The sequence below is a fragment of the Vicia villosa genome, linkage group LG3 (assembly GCF_029867415.1).
Source record: "Vicia villosa cultivar HV-30 ecotype Madison, WI linkage group LG3, Vvil1.0, whole genome shotgun sequence".
Classification (NCBI taxonomy): Eukaryota; Viridiplantae; Streptophyta; class Magnoliopsida; order Fabales; family Fabaceae; genus Vicia; species Vicia villosa.
Window position 1 is genome coordinate 19,752,089 of NC_081182.1, and position 18,209 is coordinate 19,770,297.

Sequence of the window (18,209 nt, forward strand, 5' to 3'; positions counted from 1 at the left end):
GAACTTGTGTTTCGCTTTCGAGGTCTTCGCCATCGTCATCCTCCCCGGGTTATCCGAGCGATGCCCGGGGTCGGCGTGGGTTGGCAGGCCGTAGTACGTTGGCGTTAAGATAATCTTTCCGATTGTCGTGTCATCTGTGAGTCCTCGGCTGACGAGCGTTGTTCCTCGATGGGGTTTGGCCGGGGGCTCCGCTGCTCCTGCTCTACCCTTTCGCTTGTCTTGCGGTGGAAGGGTGGATTTGATAGACTATCGAATTCACTTCTCCCTTCTGCGTGCAGGTGAATCAGATTCGAGCGCTTCCTCAAGAACTGGCTCGGACACCGACTCGACGACCAGTGATTCCGACAGCTCGACGGCAACTAGTTCCGACGTCGAAATTATTGAGGAAGAGGGCACTCCCTCGGCCGAAGGTGTTCACACGGGATCCCCTGGTTCGAATGCCGAGGGAGGGGTTTCCCCTATGCCGTTATTCAGTTATGAACATACCGTTGCGCCCGATTGGATAGCCGAGGAGGCTCTGTCTGTTGTTTCTCGGTATACCGCGTCTCTGGATGGGGCGTTTACAGAAATTGAGGTCCTGGGGGAAGGTGATCCGCCCAATTATCAAATAGGTTGCCCGTCTCCAGACGAACGCATATGTTCTCGGTTTGCCGGGGACGGATTTGCGATGTACGATTACGTGTTTAGGGAGCTCGGCTTCCGATTACCCTTCTCTGATTTTCAGGTTTCAGTCATGGCGTTTCTATCTCTGGCACCGTCCCAAATTCATCCGAATGCCTTTGCCTTTATGCGGGCATTCGAGATTGTTTGTGATTATTTGGGTATAGGTGCGACGTCTGCGTTGTTCGGAAGGTGTTTTCGTGTTCAACGGCAGGCGTCAAACGGGCGGTACAGCTGGGTTTCGTTCAGGAACGCCGAGCGTAAACTCTTCGGAATGTATACTGACTCCGTGAAGGGTTTTAAGGATCGATACTTCGTTGTCCGCCCCCTAAGTCCGACGGCCTATTCTTCGGTGTCGGATATGGTGGCCGAGCGGGATGCCGAGGGGGAGATAGTAAGGGATGAACATGGGCAGGAAGTAAGGGAGTTCTGCACGACGTTTCCGTTTTTCTGGTGGAAGGGTCATTTTGCGTCTCCTCCGAAATACTACGCTTGGGAGGACGATGACTTGGATGATCAAGACCGGGAGTCGTACTCGGTCCTCTGCAAATATGTAGATAGTTTTACCCTGTCTCGTTGGGTGACGAGGAACGGAGATCCCATACTGAACGAGGACGGGGTGCCGATCACGGAGCAGCGGCCTATTAATACCAAGGCTTTGCTAGCTTGTCGGACTCCCGAGGAGACCTGGGCGTTGTTAGGTTGTGTCTATTCCCCTTGCTTTGTGATCTCTGTCCGGTATTTTGCTAACTCGTTTATTTTTTCTTTGCAGAGGCTATGCCGGAGAAGGAGGATAATATCCTGAAACAAGCATTGGATGCGAGGAAGAATCAGAAGAAGAGGAACCAGGGTACCGGAGCTGGAGAGAACTCCGGCTCGGCAGGCTCCCCTCACAAGATTCATGTCGACGAGAGGTTACCCAAGAGACCTCGTGCTTCCGAGGGGGGACGTCCGGATCAGTCGAACCTGGGTCCCGGGCGCGCCTTCGTGTTGCCTTCTTGCTACAAGGATGGAGGCTATTTTGAGAAGTTCCCCTTGGCTACCTCACCGGATGAAGCTCGTCGGATCAGTGATATGGATCCCCCGTCTCTTCAGAAACAGTTGGCGTGCGACAGTGCCGCCGTGGTGAGGGTCTTGGAGATGGCCCAAGTGTTGGCTAGTGGAGGTTCGGGCTCGACCGAGGCCCTGAAGGAGGCCGAGGCGGCTAAGAAGGTGGCCGAGGACAAGGTGAGGACCATGGAGGTCGAGCGCAAGGAGTTGAGGAAGAAGGTCGATGCGGCCCTGAAGCAGAAAGATGCGGAGGTCGCGGCTGAGAAGAAGAAGCTGGCTGACCTTCGACTCGAATGGGCTCCCTCGGCTGACGAGTCGCCGGATGTGGCAGCTCTGAAGTCTAGGGCTGAGTTTGCAGAGAAGATAGAAAACCTGAAGATAAGCCTGGCCGACATGGCCGACGTCGGTTTCGAGCGTGCTCTTAACCAGCTGAGGCTTCTGAACCCTGGTTTGAAGGAGGATAATGTCGGGCTCTCTTCGAGGATCGTAGATGGCGTGTTGGTGCCTGAGTCCCCGGGGAGCGAAGAGTAGGAAGTGTAGTTCCGGGCCTGCGTGTCCGTTTTTCTCGGCCTGCGTGCCATTCTTTTTGTTGGGCTATGCCCGGATAATTTTTGGGGCCTGCGTGCCCGGCAATGATTGTAACCTTTGACCTCGCCGGCCAAGTTGGTCGGCAATTTTGATGTCTTACAATTCTGCTTGCTTATATCTGTTTATTTTCACTTTCGGCGTTATCACCGTATGTTTGTTCTTTTTGATAACATTCCTGCCGTGCTTGTATGACGAGGCATTTCCTCTATACTTAGAGTATTTTGCGGTTGTTCTAGGTGGCTGATGACTAATGCTCGGACATGCCGGAGGGTCACCAGTATACTTGAGATATTATTGGTTTTGTGGGCTATGCTCGACCTAGATTGATTGCCCGGGCGTGTTGAGTACGGGCCGGGTGCGCAGAGCGGGTATGCGCTTTTAGCGAGCGCGAGACCGCGGTTGCGGGCAAGCGTTCGCGGCGTGAACGATCCCATCGCGAGCTGGGGTTCTGCCATGCAGGTACTTCCACGGGGGGTCTAGGTGTAGAATCCGCCGAGGGGTCGGTCCATCTATCCGATGAGAGGAACCGATCGTTGCTGTCGTGGAACACTCACGTCCGTACTGACGACGTGGATCCGTGCCCGTCCGTTGCCCGAGTTTGGGTTAGAGGCCGGGCGTTTTAGCTTATGTTTAACTGTAATAACGTCTGAGTTTTTCAGCATTCCAGGGTCGAGCAAGTTTTTCGCCGAGAAGATTCTCGAGGTAGTAGGCGCCGTTCTCGGTTTTGTCATAAACTCGGTACGGGCCTTCCCAGTTTGGGGCTAGCTTGCCTTCGCGCGAGTCTTTCATGTTTCTGCGAAGTACCAGGGCGCCGATTTCAAATTCGCGCTTTATAACTTTGGCGTTATGGCGAAGAGCTATTTGCTGTTTTAGTTTAGCTTCTCGGAGGGCTGACCCTGCTCGAATCTCTTCTACCATATCGAGTTCTTCCCTCATGGCCTCGTCGTTAAGTTCTTCCTCGAGGGGGAATTCGGTGCGCCGAGAAGGCTCTCGGACTTCTACGGGAATTACGGCTTCGGTGCCGTAGGTTAGTCGGAAAGGAGTTTCGCCTGTGCTCGAATGGGGTGTCGTCCTGTACGCCCAGAGTACACTATGTAGTTCCTCGACCCAGGCTTTTTTGGCTTCGCCGAGTCTTCTCTTTAATCCCCGGAGGATGACTCGGTTGGCTGCCTCGGCCTGCCCGTTCGTCTGAGGGTGCTCGACTGAGGTGAAGTGCTGCTTCGTGCCGAGCTTGGCCACAAACTCTTGGAATCTTTTGTCAGTGAACTGGGTGCCATTGTCGGTGATTATGGCCTGGGGGACCCCGAACCGGGCAAGTATGTTTCGTTTGTAGAAACGGAGCACGTTTTGAGATGTGATCTTGGCAAGCGCCTCGGCTTCTATCCACTTCGTGAAGTAATCGACGGCGACCACGAGATATTTATTCTGGTACGATCCGACCGGGAAAGGGCCGAGGAGGTCCATTCCCCAGGTGGAAAAAGGCCAAGGAGAGGAGAGGGATTTGAGCTCGGTGGGGGGAGCTAGGTGCATGTCGGCATGCCGCTGACATTTGTCGCATTTTTGAACATGCTCTTTGGCGTCCTGCTGCATGGTCGGCCAATAGTAGCCGGCTCTGAGGGCTTTCCTTGCCAGCGACCGGCCGCCGAGATGCTGGCCGTTAATCCCTTCGTGGATCTCCTGCAGTACTTCCATTGCCTGCGAGTCGTCGATGCATTTGAGGAGGGGAATGGAGAAGCCGCGCCGATAGAGTTTATTTTCGATGACTGTGTACGAGCAGGCTCTCCTTTTAATAGCTGAAGCTTCCTTTGGATCGTCGGGGAGCTCGTCGTTCATGAGGTAATTGTATACCGGAGTCATCCAGCAATGGTCGTCTCCGATGGCAAACACTTGTATGGCCTGCGCGTTTTTGCCTACGCTCGGGTCGGACAAGATTTCTTGTATCACCGATTTGTTCCCTCCCTTCTTTCTCGTGCTTGCGAGCTTGGATAAGAGGTCGGCCCTCGAGTTGTGTTCCCGAGGGATGTGAGCGACGTCTGCCTTTGCGAATCCTTTCATCTTTTCTTTGACGAGCGATAGATACTCGGCTAGTGTATCGTTTTTGGCCTGGTAATCGCCGCTAACTTGCGACGCGACCAGTTGTGAATCGGTATAAATCACGACTTCCCGAGCGCCTACGTCTTTGGCAAGGCGTAGGCCTGCTAGGAGGGCTTCGTACTCGGCCTGGTTGTTCGATGTGGCGAAGGAGAGGACTAAGGATACTTCGATGAGGAGCCCCTCGTCGTTCTCCAAGATGATACCGGCTCCGCTGCCCGCGTGGCTTGAGGCGCCATCGACGTAGATGGTCCACTTATTCTCGGTGGGTGTTGGGGAGTTGGAGATCGTCGTCATCTCGGCCACGAAGTCGGCGAGTGCTTGGGCTTTTAGCGCTTTCCTGCCCTCGTACTGTATGTCGAACTCGGACAGTTCGAGGGACCATCTCAGCATTCTTCCGGCCATATCTGGTCGGCTGAGAAGCTGTTTGATCGGTTGGTCTGTCCGGACGATGATAGTGTGGGCGAGGAAGTAGTACCTCAGTCTTCTGGCGGCCGTTATTAGGGCCAGCGCGATTTTTTCTATCTGTTGATAGCGGACCTCGGGTCCTTGTAGGGCTTTGCTAGTGAAGTACACTGGCTTCTGCCCGTCTTCCGTTTCTCGGATCAGGGCCGCGCTGGCCGCCTCGCCAGAAACGGCCAAGTAGAGATAGAGAACCTCGTTGCTGTCTGGTCGGGATAGCACCGGGGGTTTGGAGAGCACTTGTTTGAGGTGGGATAATGCTTGTTCGCATTCCTCGGACCATTCGAAAGTTGCTTCCTTCCGAAGAAGCTTAAAGAATGGAAGTGCATGCTGGGCGGATTTTGCGACGAAGCGGGATAATGCCGTGAGCATTCCGTTTAGCACCTGGATGGATTTTTTGTTGGTGGGAGTAGGGAGGTCTGAGAATGCTCGGCATTTATCAGGGTTGGCTTCTATTCCTCGCTCTGTTAAGTAGAAGCCGAGGAATTTGCCCGCCCGCACTCCGAAGGTGCACTTCTCTGGATTGAAGCGCATCTTGCAGGACCTGGCCTGCTCGAAAACCCGCTCGAGATGTAGCGTGTGGTCGGAATCTTCTCGAGATTTGACGATCATGTCGTCCATATACACCTCGAGCGTGTCGCCGATTTCTCCTCGGAAGACCTTGTTCATCATCCGCTGGTAAGTGGCTCCGGCGTTTTTGAGTCCGAAGGGCATTACGTTGTAGTAATAATTGCCCGATTCGGTCATGAAAGCCGTGCATTGTTTGTCGCATTTCGCCATGGGAATCTGGTTGTAACCAGAATAAGCGTCCATGAAGGACAACAGTTTATAGCCGGCCGAGTTGTCGACCAGTCTATCAATATTAGGTAAAGGGTAGGCGTCCTTTGGACATGCCCGGTTAACATCAGTATAATCAACGCACATTCTCCATTTTCCATTAGATTTTTTAACAAGTACAACATTTGAGAGCCAAGTTGAATACTTGGCCTCGGAAATAAATTTTGCCTCTAGGAGGTCTTTTACAGCTTTCTCGGCAGCCTCCGCTTTCTCGGGAGACTGCCGACGCCTACGTTGTACTACGGCCTTGGCGGTTGGATTGATGGAGAGGTGGTGACAGGCGACCTCAGGGTCGAGTCCGGGCATCTCTGCGGCGCTCCAGGCGAACAGGTCGGCATTGGCTCGAAGGCAGGCTACGAGTTGCTTCTTCGGCAGGTCAGGGATGCCTTTGCCGATCTTCACTGCTCTGTCGGGGTTGTCTCCCAGGGGGATCAGCTCGAAGTCTCCGTCGGGGACAGGCCGGACGGGATGAGGGGCTTTTGATAGTGTCTCTTCCCCGGATTTCAGTTCTTCCTGTGTAAACCTTGCGTCAAGGTCGACTGAGCTGACGTTGGCCGTTGGAACCTGATCTTCCCGAGGATGCTTGTCTTCGGCTCTTGGTTTTTTGTTGGAGCTGGTCGGAGGAGCGATCAGCTCTAGTCCTTTGACGGAGGCATCGAAGATCCTTCTCGCGGCTTCAATGTCGGCGTTGATGGTGGCCACTTTCCCTGTCCTCGTGTAAAACTTCATCTTCAGATGGACCGTGGAGGGTACGGCGGTTAGCTCGGCCAGTGTGGGGCGCCCGATGATGCAGTTGTACAATGTCTTGCAGTCGATTACCAAAAACCTGGTTTTGACTTGCCTGGACGCTTCCCCTTCCCCGAAGGTGACAATCAGCTCGACGTAGCCCCATGGTTTGGTGGTGGCTCCGTTAAAACCTTGGAGGTCGGAACCCACATAGGGAGTGAGGTGCGAGTCGTCCAGCTGAAGTGTGTGGAAGAGGTGGGAGTACATAATGTCGACTGAACTGCCTTCATCTACCAGGACCCGTCGCACATCGAAGTTTGCCATTCTGGCTCGGACGAGAAGGGGAATGGTGGCGTTTGGAGCTCCGCCGGGCAGTTCTTCGAGGTAGAAAGTGATTGGCTCTGATTTTCCTCGGAATTTCCGGAGAGTAGGGCCGAGATCTGCATTGGCGCTGAGTAGCTCGTCGAACTTTCTCTTGACCGAACTGACCGTGAGAGAGCCGGGGTCCCCGCCGTTGGAGATGACCATAGCGGTGGGGAAATGTTCCCAGGTGCTGAGGGCGGTCGTCACGCCGAGCGAAGGGATGAAGTCTTCCGGTCGGCTTACGGACAGTGCGACTTGAAGTGGTCTGCTGTCTGGTGAGTTCCCCTCGTCCGAGTTTCGAGGGATGCCTCTTCTGGGGGGTTCTCCCTTCTTGGTGTATCTTGCCAGGTGGCCCTCTTTGATCAGGGTCTCTATGGCATCTTTGAGATTTATGCACTCGTCGGTCATATGTCCGTGGCTTTTGTGGTACTTGCAGTACTTGGACTTGTCTGTCCCCGGTCTTGTAGGATTTGACTTCGGGGGCCTGATGTTGGATTTCTTGAACTCGGCGTTCTGGCAGTCGGCCAGAATTTTCTCCCGGGAGGTGTTCAAAGGAGTGTAGTCGTTGAAACGCCCTGCTGGTCCTCGCCGTTCTTTGACATCTCGGGATCGGTCGTCCCTTCTTTTGTCTTGTCCTCGGCGTGACCCCGGGTCTTCGAGGTTTGAGTTGCGAGAGGCACCGCTGCCCCTCGGGGCTCTGATTGCGGCTGCCTCGCCTTCCTCAAAATCGATGAATGCCTTTGCTTTGTTGAGGAGGTCATTCATCGAGTGCACCTTCTCGATCTTAATAGCTTTTTTGAAGTCACTGCCGGGGAGAAGTCCTCGCTCCAAGATGTACCTCTTCATGTAGTCTTCTGTCTGTACTTGGACGGCCTCCTTGTTGAATCTTTCAAGGTAATCTCGAAGAGGTTCGTTGGGTCCTTGTACTACGGCCTCGAGATTGGCTTCCGATTTCGGTTGCCGTCGGGAGGCTGTGAAGTGGCTCAAGAAGAGTTCTTTGAGCTCGGTCCAAGAATGGATGGAGTTCGAAGGGAGGTTCCTGTACCAATTCATCGCTCCCTTCCTGAGGGTGGTCGGGAAAATGCGGCATTTGATCGAGCCTCGGACGACGTGATAGTCCATGACCGCTTCGATGCTCCGGATATGGTCGTCGGGGTCAGTGGTTCCGTCGTATTGGTCCAACACTGGCGGTTTTTCCATTCCCCGAGGGAGGCGGGCTCTCCGGATACTGGCGGACAAGGGGCTGCGGAAGTCCTCCTCGTCGCTCGGTCCTGGTGAATTGTAGTGCCTGTTTCGTCGGGGATCCTCTTGGTTGTTACCCGTCGCAGCTTTGGAGGGGCCCCGACGGCCCTGTTCGGGGGAGGGGCTTCTTTGTTCAGCGGTTTCAGGTTTCTGGTTCTTCCTGTTCTTTCTGTGTGGAGAACGGGAACGAGTCCTCCGGCGGCGGTGTCTTCTCGGGGGAGACCTTGAAGAGGACGGGGAACGCCGACGGTATCTTCTCGGCGGCGAGCGTGAAGAGGAATAGGAGCGTGACCTGTAGCGCCTCCGTGGAGAAGGGCGACGTCGCCGCTGTCTTTCCAGTTCGTGAATTCGGTCATCCTGAATTCTGAGGAGGCTGTTCGTCAATTGTATTTCTTTGAGTAAGCGGACGGTGATGGGGTCAGCATCCTCGGGAATGTTGAGCGGTTCCTCTTCTTCCCCATGACGGGCTCTCCGCCTCTCGGAGGTGTGGGTGAACGAGGAAGCATGTTGCCCGTCTCGGGGGTCGGTCTCATTCACATTCTGGGCATGTTCCGGCACGTTGGTCGTTCTGATCTGCTCACCGTTCTGAACGTGCCCTTCTGGAGGAACATGGTCGACATTCTGGACCTGTTGTAGGACCTGCAACAGCTGGGTGTCCTGGGTTTCATGCCCGGACCTTTGTCGCCGACGATCCCCCCGACGATGATGAGCTAGTTCGCGGGAGGATTCCTCGATCAGCTCGTGGAGGAGGAAAGGGTCAGCGCTTGGGATGTTGTTGTTGTCAGCCATGACGATTGGAGATGATTAGCTTTGATCTTTGTTCTTTAAAGATGGGGAAGCAAGTTTCCCACAGACGGCGCCACTGATCGTACCTGATCAGAAGAATCGTCGTAGGCTGCACGGACTGGATCTTCTAGGAAGGAGGAGGAGGGGGGGTGTACCTGCAAGGTACTCCAATGCCAAAGTAAGTTGACGAGCAAAGGAGCGCAAGTACTAGTTAAGAGTGAGTAAGAATTGAATACCTGACCCTCTAGTTGAAGAGGGTATATATAGCCCCCAGCGCTGGGCCATGATCTCGCTATTGGGTTGGATTCCCAAGCCCAACTAGGAGACTGCCAGGTTTCCTGAGCGGAAATATCGGAGGTGCGTGTATGCCCTCTGTCCTGGTCAACCGCTCCGAAGTCCAAGGGAAGACGCGGTCTTTTAGGAGCCACGTGGGATCCGAGTTATTCGGAGGATTGGATATGAAGGAGCCCTGCGCGGAGCAGGGTCCTCGGCAAGGATGATGTCCGGGGGAGAATGAACGCCGAGCGCGGTGTTGGTGCCGAGCAAGGCGTGTCGGAAGGCCATGAACTATACATGGGCCTCTGAGGCTTATTGGGCCGAAAGCGGTGTTGGGCCTAGCCTTGGCCCAGTCCAGAACAGGAGCTATGATGAGATGAACCCTACGTGATATTTCTTATATATGGGAGGCGGTTAGAACCACCCCATGTTTTTCGCGTGTGAGACGCATGAGACTGTTCAATTACGTCGAATGGTGAATCATTATTCAACGGCGAAGATTGATTGCGAATCACTTGATCACAGGTATACTAAATCTTTAGCATCTAATTGGATACACTCCATAAACTAAACTTTCTTATAATTGAAAATCTCCTTCCTTGAGCCCATGTCCAACCCGGAACACACTCTATAAACTCTTTTATGTCATATTTTAATCAATTTTAAATAACATAATTTTTTTCACCAAAAATAAAAACAACATCTATTCCATTTTATAGCCCAATCACATCTTGTTCCTTTACTTTGTCAAAAATAAATCAAATCATATCATATACCACCAATTATTAACATAAATCAAATATGTATAATAACCCAATTATCTGGCATAGCCGCATCACAAAGATCAATTACCATGTCCTTAGTTTTTAGGTTTACCCTCCTAACTTTTTGCCCCATTTTTTGTTTGTGCCCTTTCTTTCACATGCTCTCTATTCACTAACACGTGTTTGTTTCTGTCCAAAATCCACTCACATTTCTCTCCTCTTTCATTTCAATCTCAATTACAATTATTACTCCTCTATTATTCTATCTACCTATGATGAACCTAGTGAAATGCAAGATCTAATCCCTTCTCCATTATTACTATTTTTTATTTGATCATTATTATTACTAAATAAAAAGAAGTTAAAAAACCAACCCATTGCCTCATTGTACTTTTTCTATTTTCTTTATTTTTGTCCATAGTAGATCACATTATTCATCATCATACCCAAATTAACAGCTCAATAGAGTTTCATTCCTCAAAATCATACCTCAATCATAACTTCCTTCATTCAAAATCAAATCAAACCCCCTTTATTTTCTTCTACATTCCATTCACAATTTTCCTTTCTCTTTTTTCATTCCCAACACACAAAAAATTGGCTAATTTCACATGTTAATTTAATTAATTATTTTCCGCAAGATTTGTTACAATTCATTTTCATTTTCATTTTCTTTTCCCCTTTTTGCTTTTACCCACAACAACCTTCAATAATTGATTTCTCATCAATGCATGATACACATTGCAAAATCGAAAATTTCCTTCAACCCATTTAAATTCTCCATCTCAATTTCACGCAGCATCTCTCACATTGTTCGGAATTCAAAGATTTCATGGTGACCGAGATCTAGGGTTTCTTAACCCTGTTCTTCCCTCATTGTTCCCTTCCATGGTTCTTCTACAACAAATCCACGTTTTTCGTGCTGGATTGAGTTTTTCCTTCATGGGTTCCCTTTAAAGATTCAAAATTTATCGATTTCGGCTTCTGGGTCACCATGCTCAAGCAAATCCTAAGTAAACTTCCTCGGAAAACATCAAAAACTGACTCGGACGAGTCAAGCCGAGGTGACTCGTCCTGCCGGAGCGATTCGCCTCGTGCCGGGAAGAGTAGCAAGTCACACGGCGGAAATGATGGTGCCAAAACCAATGCAGCGAAAAAGAATTCATCGGCGGCTGTTTTCCCGACAAGCACCGTGTCGTTGATAGAACCTTTGGTGCCGTTTAAGGATGTTGCGGGTTCTGAAAAGATGAACCTTTTTGTGAGCAAGTTGAGTCTTTGTTGCGTTGCGTTTGATTTCACCGATCCCGGTAAGAACATTGTGGAGAAAGATGTAAAAAGAAGAACTTTGATTGAACTTGTTGATTTTGTTTCTTCTTTTGGGTCTGCAAGGTTTAGTGAGCCTGCTATTCTTGCAATGTGTAGAATGTGTGCTATTAATCTCTTTCGTGTTTTCCCGCCGAATTATCGAGCCAATAATCGGGGCGGTGGTGGTGCTGAGAATGACGATGACGAGCCGTCTTTCGATCCTGCTTGGCCTCATCTTCAACTTGTTTATGAATTGTTGCTTAAATTTATAACATCTTCTTGTCTTGATGCTAAGGCTGCGAAAAAGTATTTCGACCATTCGTTTATTTCGAAATTGTTGGAGTTGTTTGATTCGGAGGATCCTAGAGAAAGGGATTGTTTAAAGACAATAATGCATAGGGTGTATGGCAAATTCATGGTTCATAGACCTTACATTCGGAAATCGTTTAACAATGTGTTTCATAGGTTCGTGTTTGAGACCGAGAAGCATAATGGGATTGCGGAGTTGTTGGAGATTTTCGGGAGCGTAGTAAGTGGATTTGCTTTGCCATTGAAAGAGGAACACAAAATATTCTTGTGGAGAATTTTGATCCCTTTGCACAAGCCTAGATCTATGGGGGCTTACTTCCAACAATTGTCTTATTGTGTTACGCAGTTTATAGAGAAAGAGCCTAAGTTGGCAAGCATTGTGATTAGAGGTTTGTTGAAATATTGGCCAATAACACATAGTCAGAAAGAGGTGATGTTCCTCGGTGAGTTGGAAGAAATTTTGGAAACAATTAACATGGTTGAGTTCCAAAAGGTCATGGTGCCATTGTTTTGGAGAATTGGATGCTGCATTAGTAGTTTGCATTTTCAGGTAATCTTACATTGATTCCATTTGCTAAAAGAATCCTCTTTTTTTGTTGGATATTCCTATTTCAATGTTATATTTATTATAGGAAAAATGAATCCATGCTCTAAATCTTTTGTTAGCTGGCGGTAATCGATGGGGCGTGAAAGTAGTTTGTATCTATGTTTTTGTTTCTTTGGAGCTCTCTATATTTTCTACATGCGTGTTTGATTTTGACGTGTTTGAATGTTTTTTCATCTACAATTGCCATAAATCTATTGTTCAACATACTTTTACATTCAATTTACATTCAACTCATTTCTAGTCTAGATCAATTCGTTTAAAATAAAATTTTGTCATCGTAGAACTAAACACGCGCTACATGTATATCATTTATTGGTAGTTTTCAATGGTTTGCTTTGACTTGCTTATGAATTTCTTAAAGCTACCCTTTTTAAAGTTCTACCTGAATTGTTTCAGGTATCCGAAAGAGCCCTTTACTTATGGAACAACGACCACATTGTCAATTTGATTGCTCACAACCGTCAAGTGATACTACCTATCATAATTCCCGCACTTGAGAGAAACTCTCAGAGCCACTGGAACCCCGCAGTGCTCAACTTAACTCATAATGTTAGAAAGATGTTCATAGAGATGGACGAGAATCTGTTCCTTTCTTGTCGTTCTCAGTTTAAGGAGGAAGAAGCAATGCTAAACACAGAATCCGAGAAACGGAAAGAAGCTTGGAGACAATTAGAACATGCAGCCAGTCTCAAACTTACAGCCGGAAACACTGCCGTTTTAGTGTCTCCGGTTTTATAACCAGAATTTATTTATCTACATGAGTACGATACTCGTTCAAATCACAAATGTGGGAAATGGTTGTTACTGGAAGCAGATTTGATGCTTCTTCTGGCAGCCAAATGTTGTAACATTGTAACATGTTTTTGGTTGTTGACTGTGTGGTAGAAACCTGTCTCCTTAAGATAAGTTATGATGGGAAGGACCATGCAGTTGATTAATCAAACAATTTTCTGTATAAGCTTATTTTCATATTCTGTAGTGTATATGATCTTCTTACCTGTAGTCTCAATTTACCTGTAGTGCATCTTCTTTCATTTCCCCCACCCACCTCCTCATTAGCAATTAAAATTTCATTCAGGATATGCCTTCCTTTTAATCTACAACATTGTGGTTTAACACTATGTTTAGAAATATAAAAAAAATTAAAAGAAATTAATAGGTTGCATTGCACAACCTGTTTATGTTTTTTTCCAACCCAAAAGTTGGAGAATTTGAATTGGAAAGGGTTGAGGTTATGTTTTTTTTTTTTTTTTTTTATAAAAAAGAGAGAAGATAATCACATCAAATCAACCATTCAATCATTTATATTTGGCTTAAATATATGTTTCACATCTTTAAGCTGTTTTTTTTTTTCCTTTATCTTTTTTATTTTTTAAAAAAGTTTTTAAATGTTGATATTCATTTGGTTTTTGTCCTTTGACGTTAACCTTCTGTTAAAAAAAAGATAACGTGGTTTTTGTCCTTGACGCTAACCTTCAGTTAAAAAAAGATAACATGATAAACGATGCTGACGAGATTTTAATTTTTATAGTTTTAATTATAGTGGCTTTGCTTTTTATTGTTTCCCCAAAAATCCTCAAATAGTTTGACACAACATATAGTCTTTATTACTAGGGTTGAAAAAAACCTGAAACTCAAAGGGAGACGACAGTGGTAGACGAATGGAGCTTGTGACTGAGGTAGAAGAAGACAAACATCATTAGATTGAGTAAGAAAAAGAAAGTTTTCATGAAAAACACCTCTGCCTAGCATAGGTCGATGCACAGAAGTTGCAGGTCGACGCATAGTAGGCTATAGGTCGGCATATGGAATGCTATAGATTGACCCATACTGTGTATTTCAATCCCATACCTCACTGCCTTGTGTATGTCGAAGCACAGGGGACCAAAGGTCGATGTATACTGTATTGCTTACCTCCAGACCTCACTGCCTTGTAGAGGTCGACGTATCGCATATTTCTGGGCATTTTTGTGCTCGAATTTTCCATATTTTACTCCCTTTCTTACACACATAAATACATTCTTCCATCAAAATCAATACAACTTTGAAACCTAAAAGAGACAAACATTATTCTCATCTTTATTCTTCATCATGATCATTCATCAATTACTCATAATAATTCTTGTTGAGTGATCATAGATTGAGAGTGATAACGTCCAAAGTTAGAAATTTGTACATTCCAATTGGGTGAAGAATTTTGGGGGTTTCATTGAATAAAACCAATGAGGTTTTGTCCTCCCATATCAGTTTGATTTGAGGGTTTTTGACAAGAATCTTTGGATTCGATTTAGCCGAGTGAAAGCCTTGAAGAACAATGGGTTCGGTCAAGGGAGTAACGATAGACAGAGGATCAACCAAAGTTCTTGGGTGACAACAATTAGTGAAAGCCTTGAAGGACATGGATCCGGTCAAGGGAGTAATGGTAACCGGAGGATTGATTCGACATTGTTAAGCGACTTGATCTTGCTTAAGATCAAGGGGAGGGAAGATAAATAATCAATATCAAAGCTGAGTTTGTTTGTTTATTCCTTTAACTTTTCTTGTATAAACACTTGCAAAGAAATAAAAACTATCTCAATTCCCATTTGGAATTGGGGGTAGACGTAGCCGTAGCGAGGACGGTCGATGAACTGCCTAAATAAATCTCTGTGTTCCTCTCTCCTTATTTCTCTATTACTTACTATAGATATTGGTATACAATTTCTAAATCGCTTATAATTCTAAATGTTTAAATTATGATACAAAACTGTTTTTATATAGAAAATTATAATTGTTAATTGCAATTGGATTTCACAATCTATAATACTTAGACAACATTGGCGGGCAATAAATTGCATACCAAGTGTTTGTGGAATTGATTGTGCATAATAACATTTGCACAACAACTGTTCGACAAATTGACTAAGTCAATTTTGTCAATTATATTTCATTGGAAGTCGGTGCTTAAGTGTTTAAATTGTTCAAACGATATATATTTCAAAACAAATTGATTCAAGATAGTTCTCATCTTAAACATTTCACACATTTATTAAAGAATTAGTCGCAAATCCGATTCTACCAATAGCTGCTCATAATAGACGCAAGTCGATCCCAGAGTGCTTCCACAAGCCATCTTTGAAAAACAATTTTTAAAAACTAAAATTTTTTTTAGTGGGATCTTATCAACCCCCCTCTAGATCGTATCCTAGCGTCTAAAAAGTAGCATCCAGAGCTCTGGTTTATTCCTTGTTTTGAAAAATACTTCTTAGAAAAATGGCTTCCGAACCTAAAGGGGCGTACAATAGAGTTTCTAATGAAACTACAACTAACATAATTTTGATATGTTTAAATAGGGAATGGAAACCTAAGGTCACAAATATAAAGGAAGCTAATGATCTCTCAATTTTGGACATCACAACACTATTTGACAAGCTTGAAGAACAAGAGCAACATCTCATGTGCCTAGATAAGCATGAGAAAAAGATAAAGAAGAAGAAAAAAAGATAAGGAGGTAGAGAAGAAGTCCATAGCTCTAAAGGCTTCTAGCTCTAAAACCTAATACAATTAGCAAAGTGAGAGTGACTCTAGTGATGACGAAGACTCGGATGATGAAGAAACGAGATTGTTTGTTAGAAGGTATAATAGGTACATAAGAAAGAATGGTGTGAAACATTTGGACAATAATCTAACCAACTATAGAAATCAATCCAAACAATTCAAACAAGATGAAAACAAGAAGGGAAAAACTAAAGGACCATGTTTCAACTGTGGAAAATTTGGCCACTACAAGCAAGATTGTCCATCACTCAAGAAGGACAAAGACAAGAGCCAACACAAAAATCACAACAATTCTAGAAGAGCTTACATAGCTTGGGAAAGTGATGAATTATCAAGTAAAGATAACTCAAGCGATGAGGAATAAATGATAAATTTGTGTCTCATGGCTCATTAACACAAGAAGAAGAAACATGTAAGTTACTTGAAACCCGAGCTTGTAGATAATGTGTCCCATTCTCAATTGAAATTAGATTTTGATGAACTAGATAGAGATGCTATTGAAGCTTTAAAAATATTAGCTTCAAATAAGAAAATATTTTCATATCTTGAATCTAAGGTTGAAGAAACTAAAAATAATATGGAAGCTTTAAAGCAATCTATGATAGATATTCAAAAATATGAGAATGAGGATAAGGAACCATCTTGGTTTGATTGTGAGACTTGTCATATTTGGCAAAAATTGAAGTAAATAGAAATGTCACGAGAAGGGGGGGTTGAATTGTGACCCTTTTAAAATCTAGCTTTACTTTAATAAAAAACACAACCTCTCAAGGAATCCTTGGAGAAGAATGGTTAGAGTAAATATCATATAATATTTAGTGTAGTGTGTGTAACAATGTGATTAACAGTATATAATAAATAAATAAAGTAGAGTTTAAGAGAGATCACACAAGAGATTTATCCTGGTTCACCAATGTGGTTAGTCCAGTCCCCACACCTTGTGAGATTATCCTTTATTGAATCTTCTTACAACAACTTTTTCTTCTATGTATTCTTAGCCTCATCAGGCTTACACTTCTGAATGGTATAGCTTACAGACAGCTTACACAATAATTGGTTTTGTATATCTTTGTTGTGATATACTTTGTGATCTCAGGATGTTTACAATAAGTTTCTAGATACTCTCTATATGGCAGTGAGTATATGAACTGAGATTTAGAATGATAACTCTAAAATTTATGTGTTCACTATTTGGTAGTGAGTATTGAAAGTAATTTGTAGAGTGAATGATAATGTTGGCTTTATGATCTTGGCTTTCTTTGTGTGCTTCAACAAATCGGTAGTGTGAAAATATAATGTGTCTTCTATTTATAGAGCCAAAGCTTGAGTGCAAGTACCATAATAACCCTTGAAATATTTGTATGAGAAGTACTGAGAATTACTTGAGTAATGCTGGGAGCTTTGTCTTATTCTGGCAGGACTTAGTCTTATGCTGGCAAGACTTGGTCTTTATTCTGAGTAATGCTGGCATCTGGTAATTCTGACCTTTGACCCATTCTTCAAGGACTAATTCTGAGAAAGTAATTCTGGGAGAGTAACTCTGGGGCAGAAACTCTGGGACAGTAATTCTGAGAGAGTAACTCTGGGACGGTAACTCTGGGACGGTAACTCTGGGACAGAAACTCTGGGACGGTAACTCTGGGAGAGTAACTCTGGGACGGTAACTCTGGGAGAGTAACTCTGGGACAGAAACTCTGGGACAGAAACTCTGGGACAGAAACTCTGGGACGGTAACTCTTGGAGAGTAACTCTGGGACAGAAACTCTGGGACAATAATTCTGAGAGAGTAACTCTGGGACGGTAACTCTGGAAGAGTAACTTTGGGACGGTAACTCTGGGACAGATGCTGAGAATTACTCTTAGTAACTCTGAGAGAGTGACTCTTGACTTGTTCTGAGATTTATTCTTGGTAATGCTGAGAGTAACTCTTGACTTGTTCTGAGATTTATTCTTGGTAATGTTAAGAGTAACTCTTGACTTTTCATAATGTTATTCTTTTAAGGATCATAGTATAATATCTTGAGTGAGAATGAATGAACCTGTCTTATTTATTTCCACTAAAGAGCACACGTCAAATAACAAATAAGATCATAATCTTAATTATATTTACACAAGAATTTGTTATCTTCAAAACATCAAAAAGGATTTTTCCTCAACAATCTCCCCCTTTTTGATGATGACAAACTTCTTGTAATTAAGATTTTGATTTTTTAAATTGGAGAAATTTTGTGCTCCCCCTCAATTTATGCATCAATAAATAGATTGTGCTCCCCCTCAATTTAGGCATAAAAAATTGATGATTTTTATATATTTTGATTTTAAATAATTTCTCCCATAGTCATTCTCCCCCTTTTGTCATCATACAAAAAGTATGGGGAAATACATGAAAAAGGAAATGGGCAATATATGCAATATCATGGAGAAAGAGAGGAATCATCGAAAAATCTGAGCTAAATGCATATAAATAAGACATAGAAATAACATGTACCTTTTTTTTTAGTGATGTTTCTTACTCTTAGTATCAATGGTGAAAACATCTTCAAGTTGTATTTTATATTGTCCTCAGGCTCATTTGTTAATTTTAGCTTACCGAGAGATAATGATCA

The 18,209-nt window shown here is 45.2% G+C and overlaps 1 protein-coding gene across 1 annotated transcript; it reads left to right on the plus strand.

Annotated features, from left to right (window-relative positions):
* Positions 1-10,254: 10,254 nt before the first annotated feature.
* On the plus strand, positions 10,255-13,075 carry LOC131660554 (serine/threonine protein phosphatase 2A 57 kDa regulatory subunit B' kappa isoform-like). Its single transcript, XM_058929806.1, has 2 exons — positions 10,255-12,009; positions 12,463-13,075. Exons 1-2 carry the CDS (start codon positions 10,840-10,842, stop codon positions 12,802-12,804), a joined length of 1,512 nt encoding a protein of 503 aa, XP_058785789.1. The 5' UTR covers positions 10,255-10,839; the 3' UTR covers positions 12,805-13,075.
* The last annotated feature ends 5,134 nt before the right edge of the window (positions 13,076-18,209 follow it).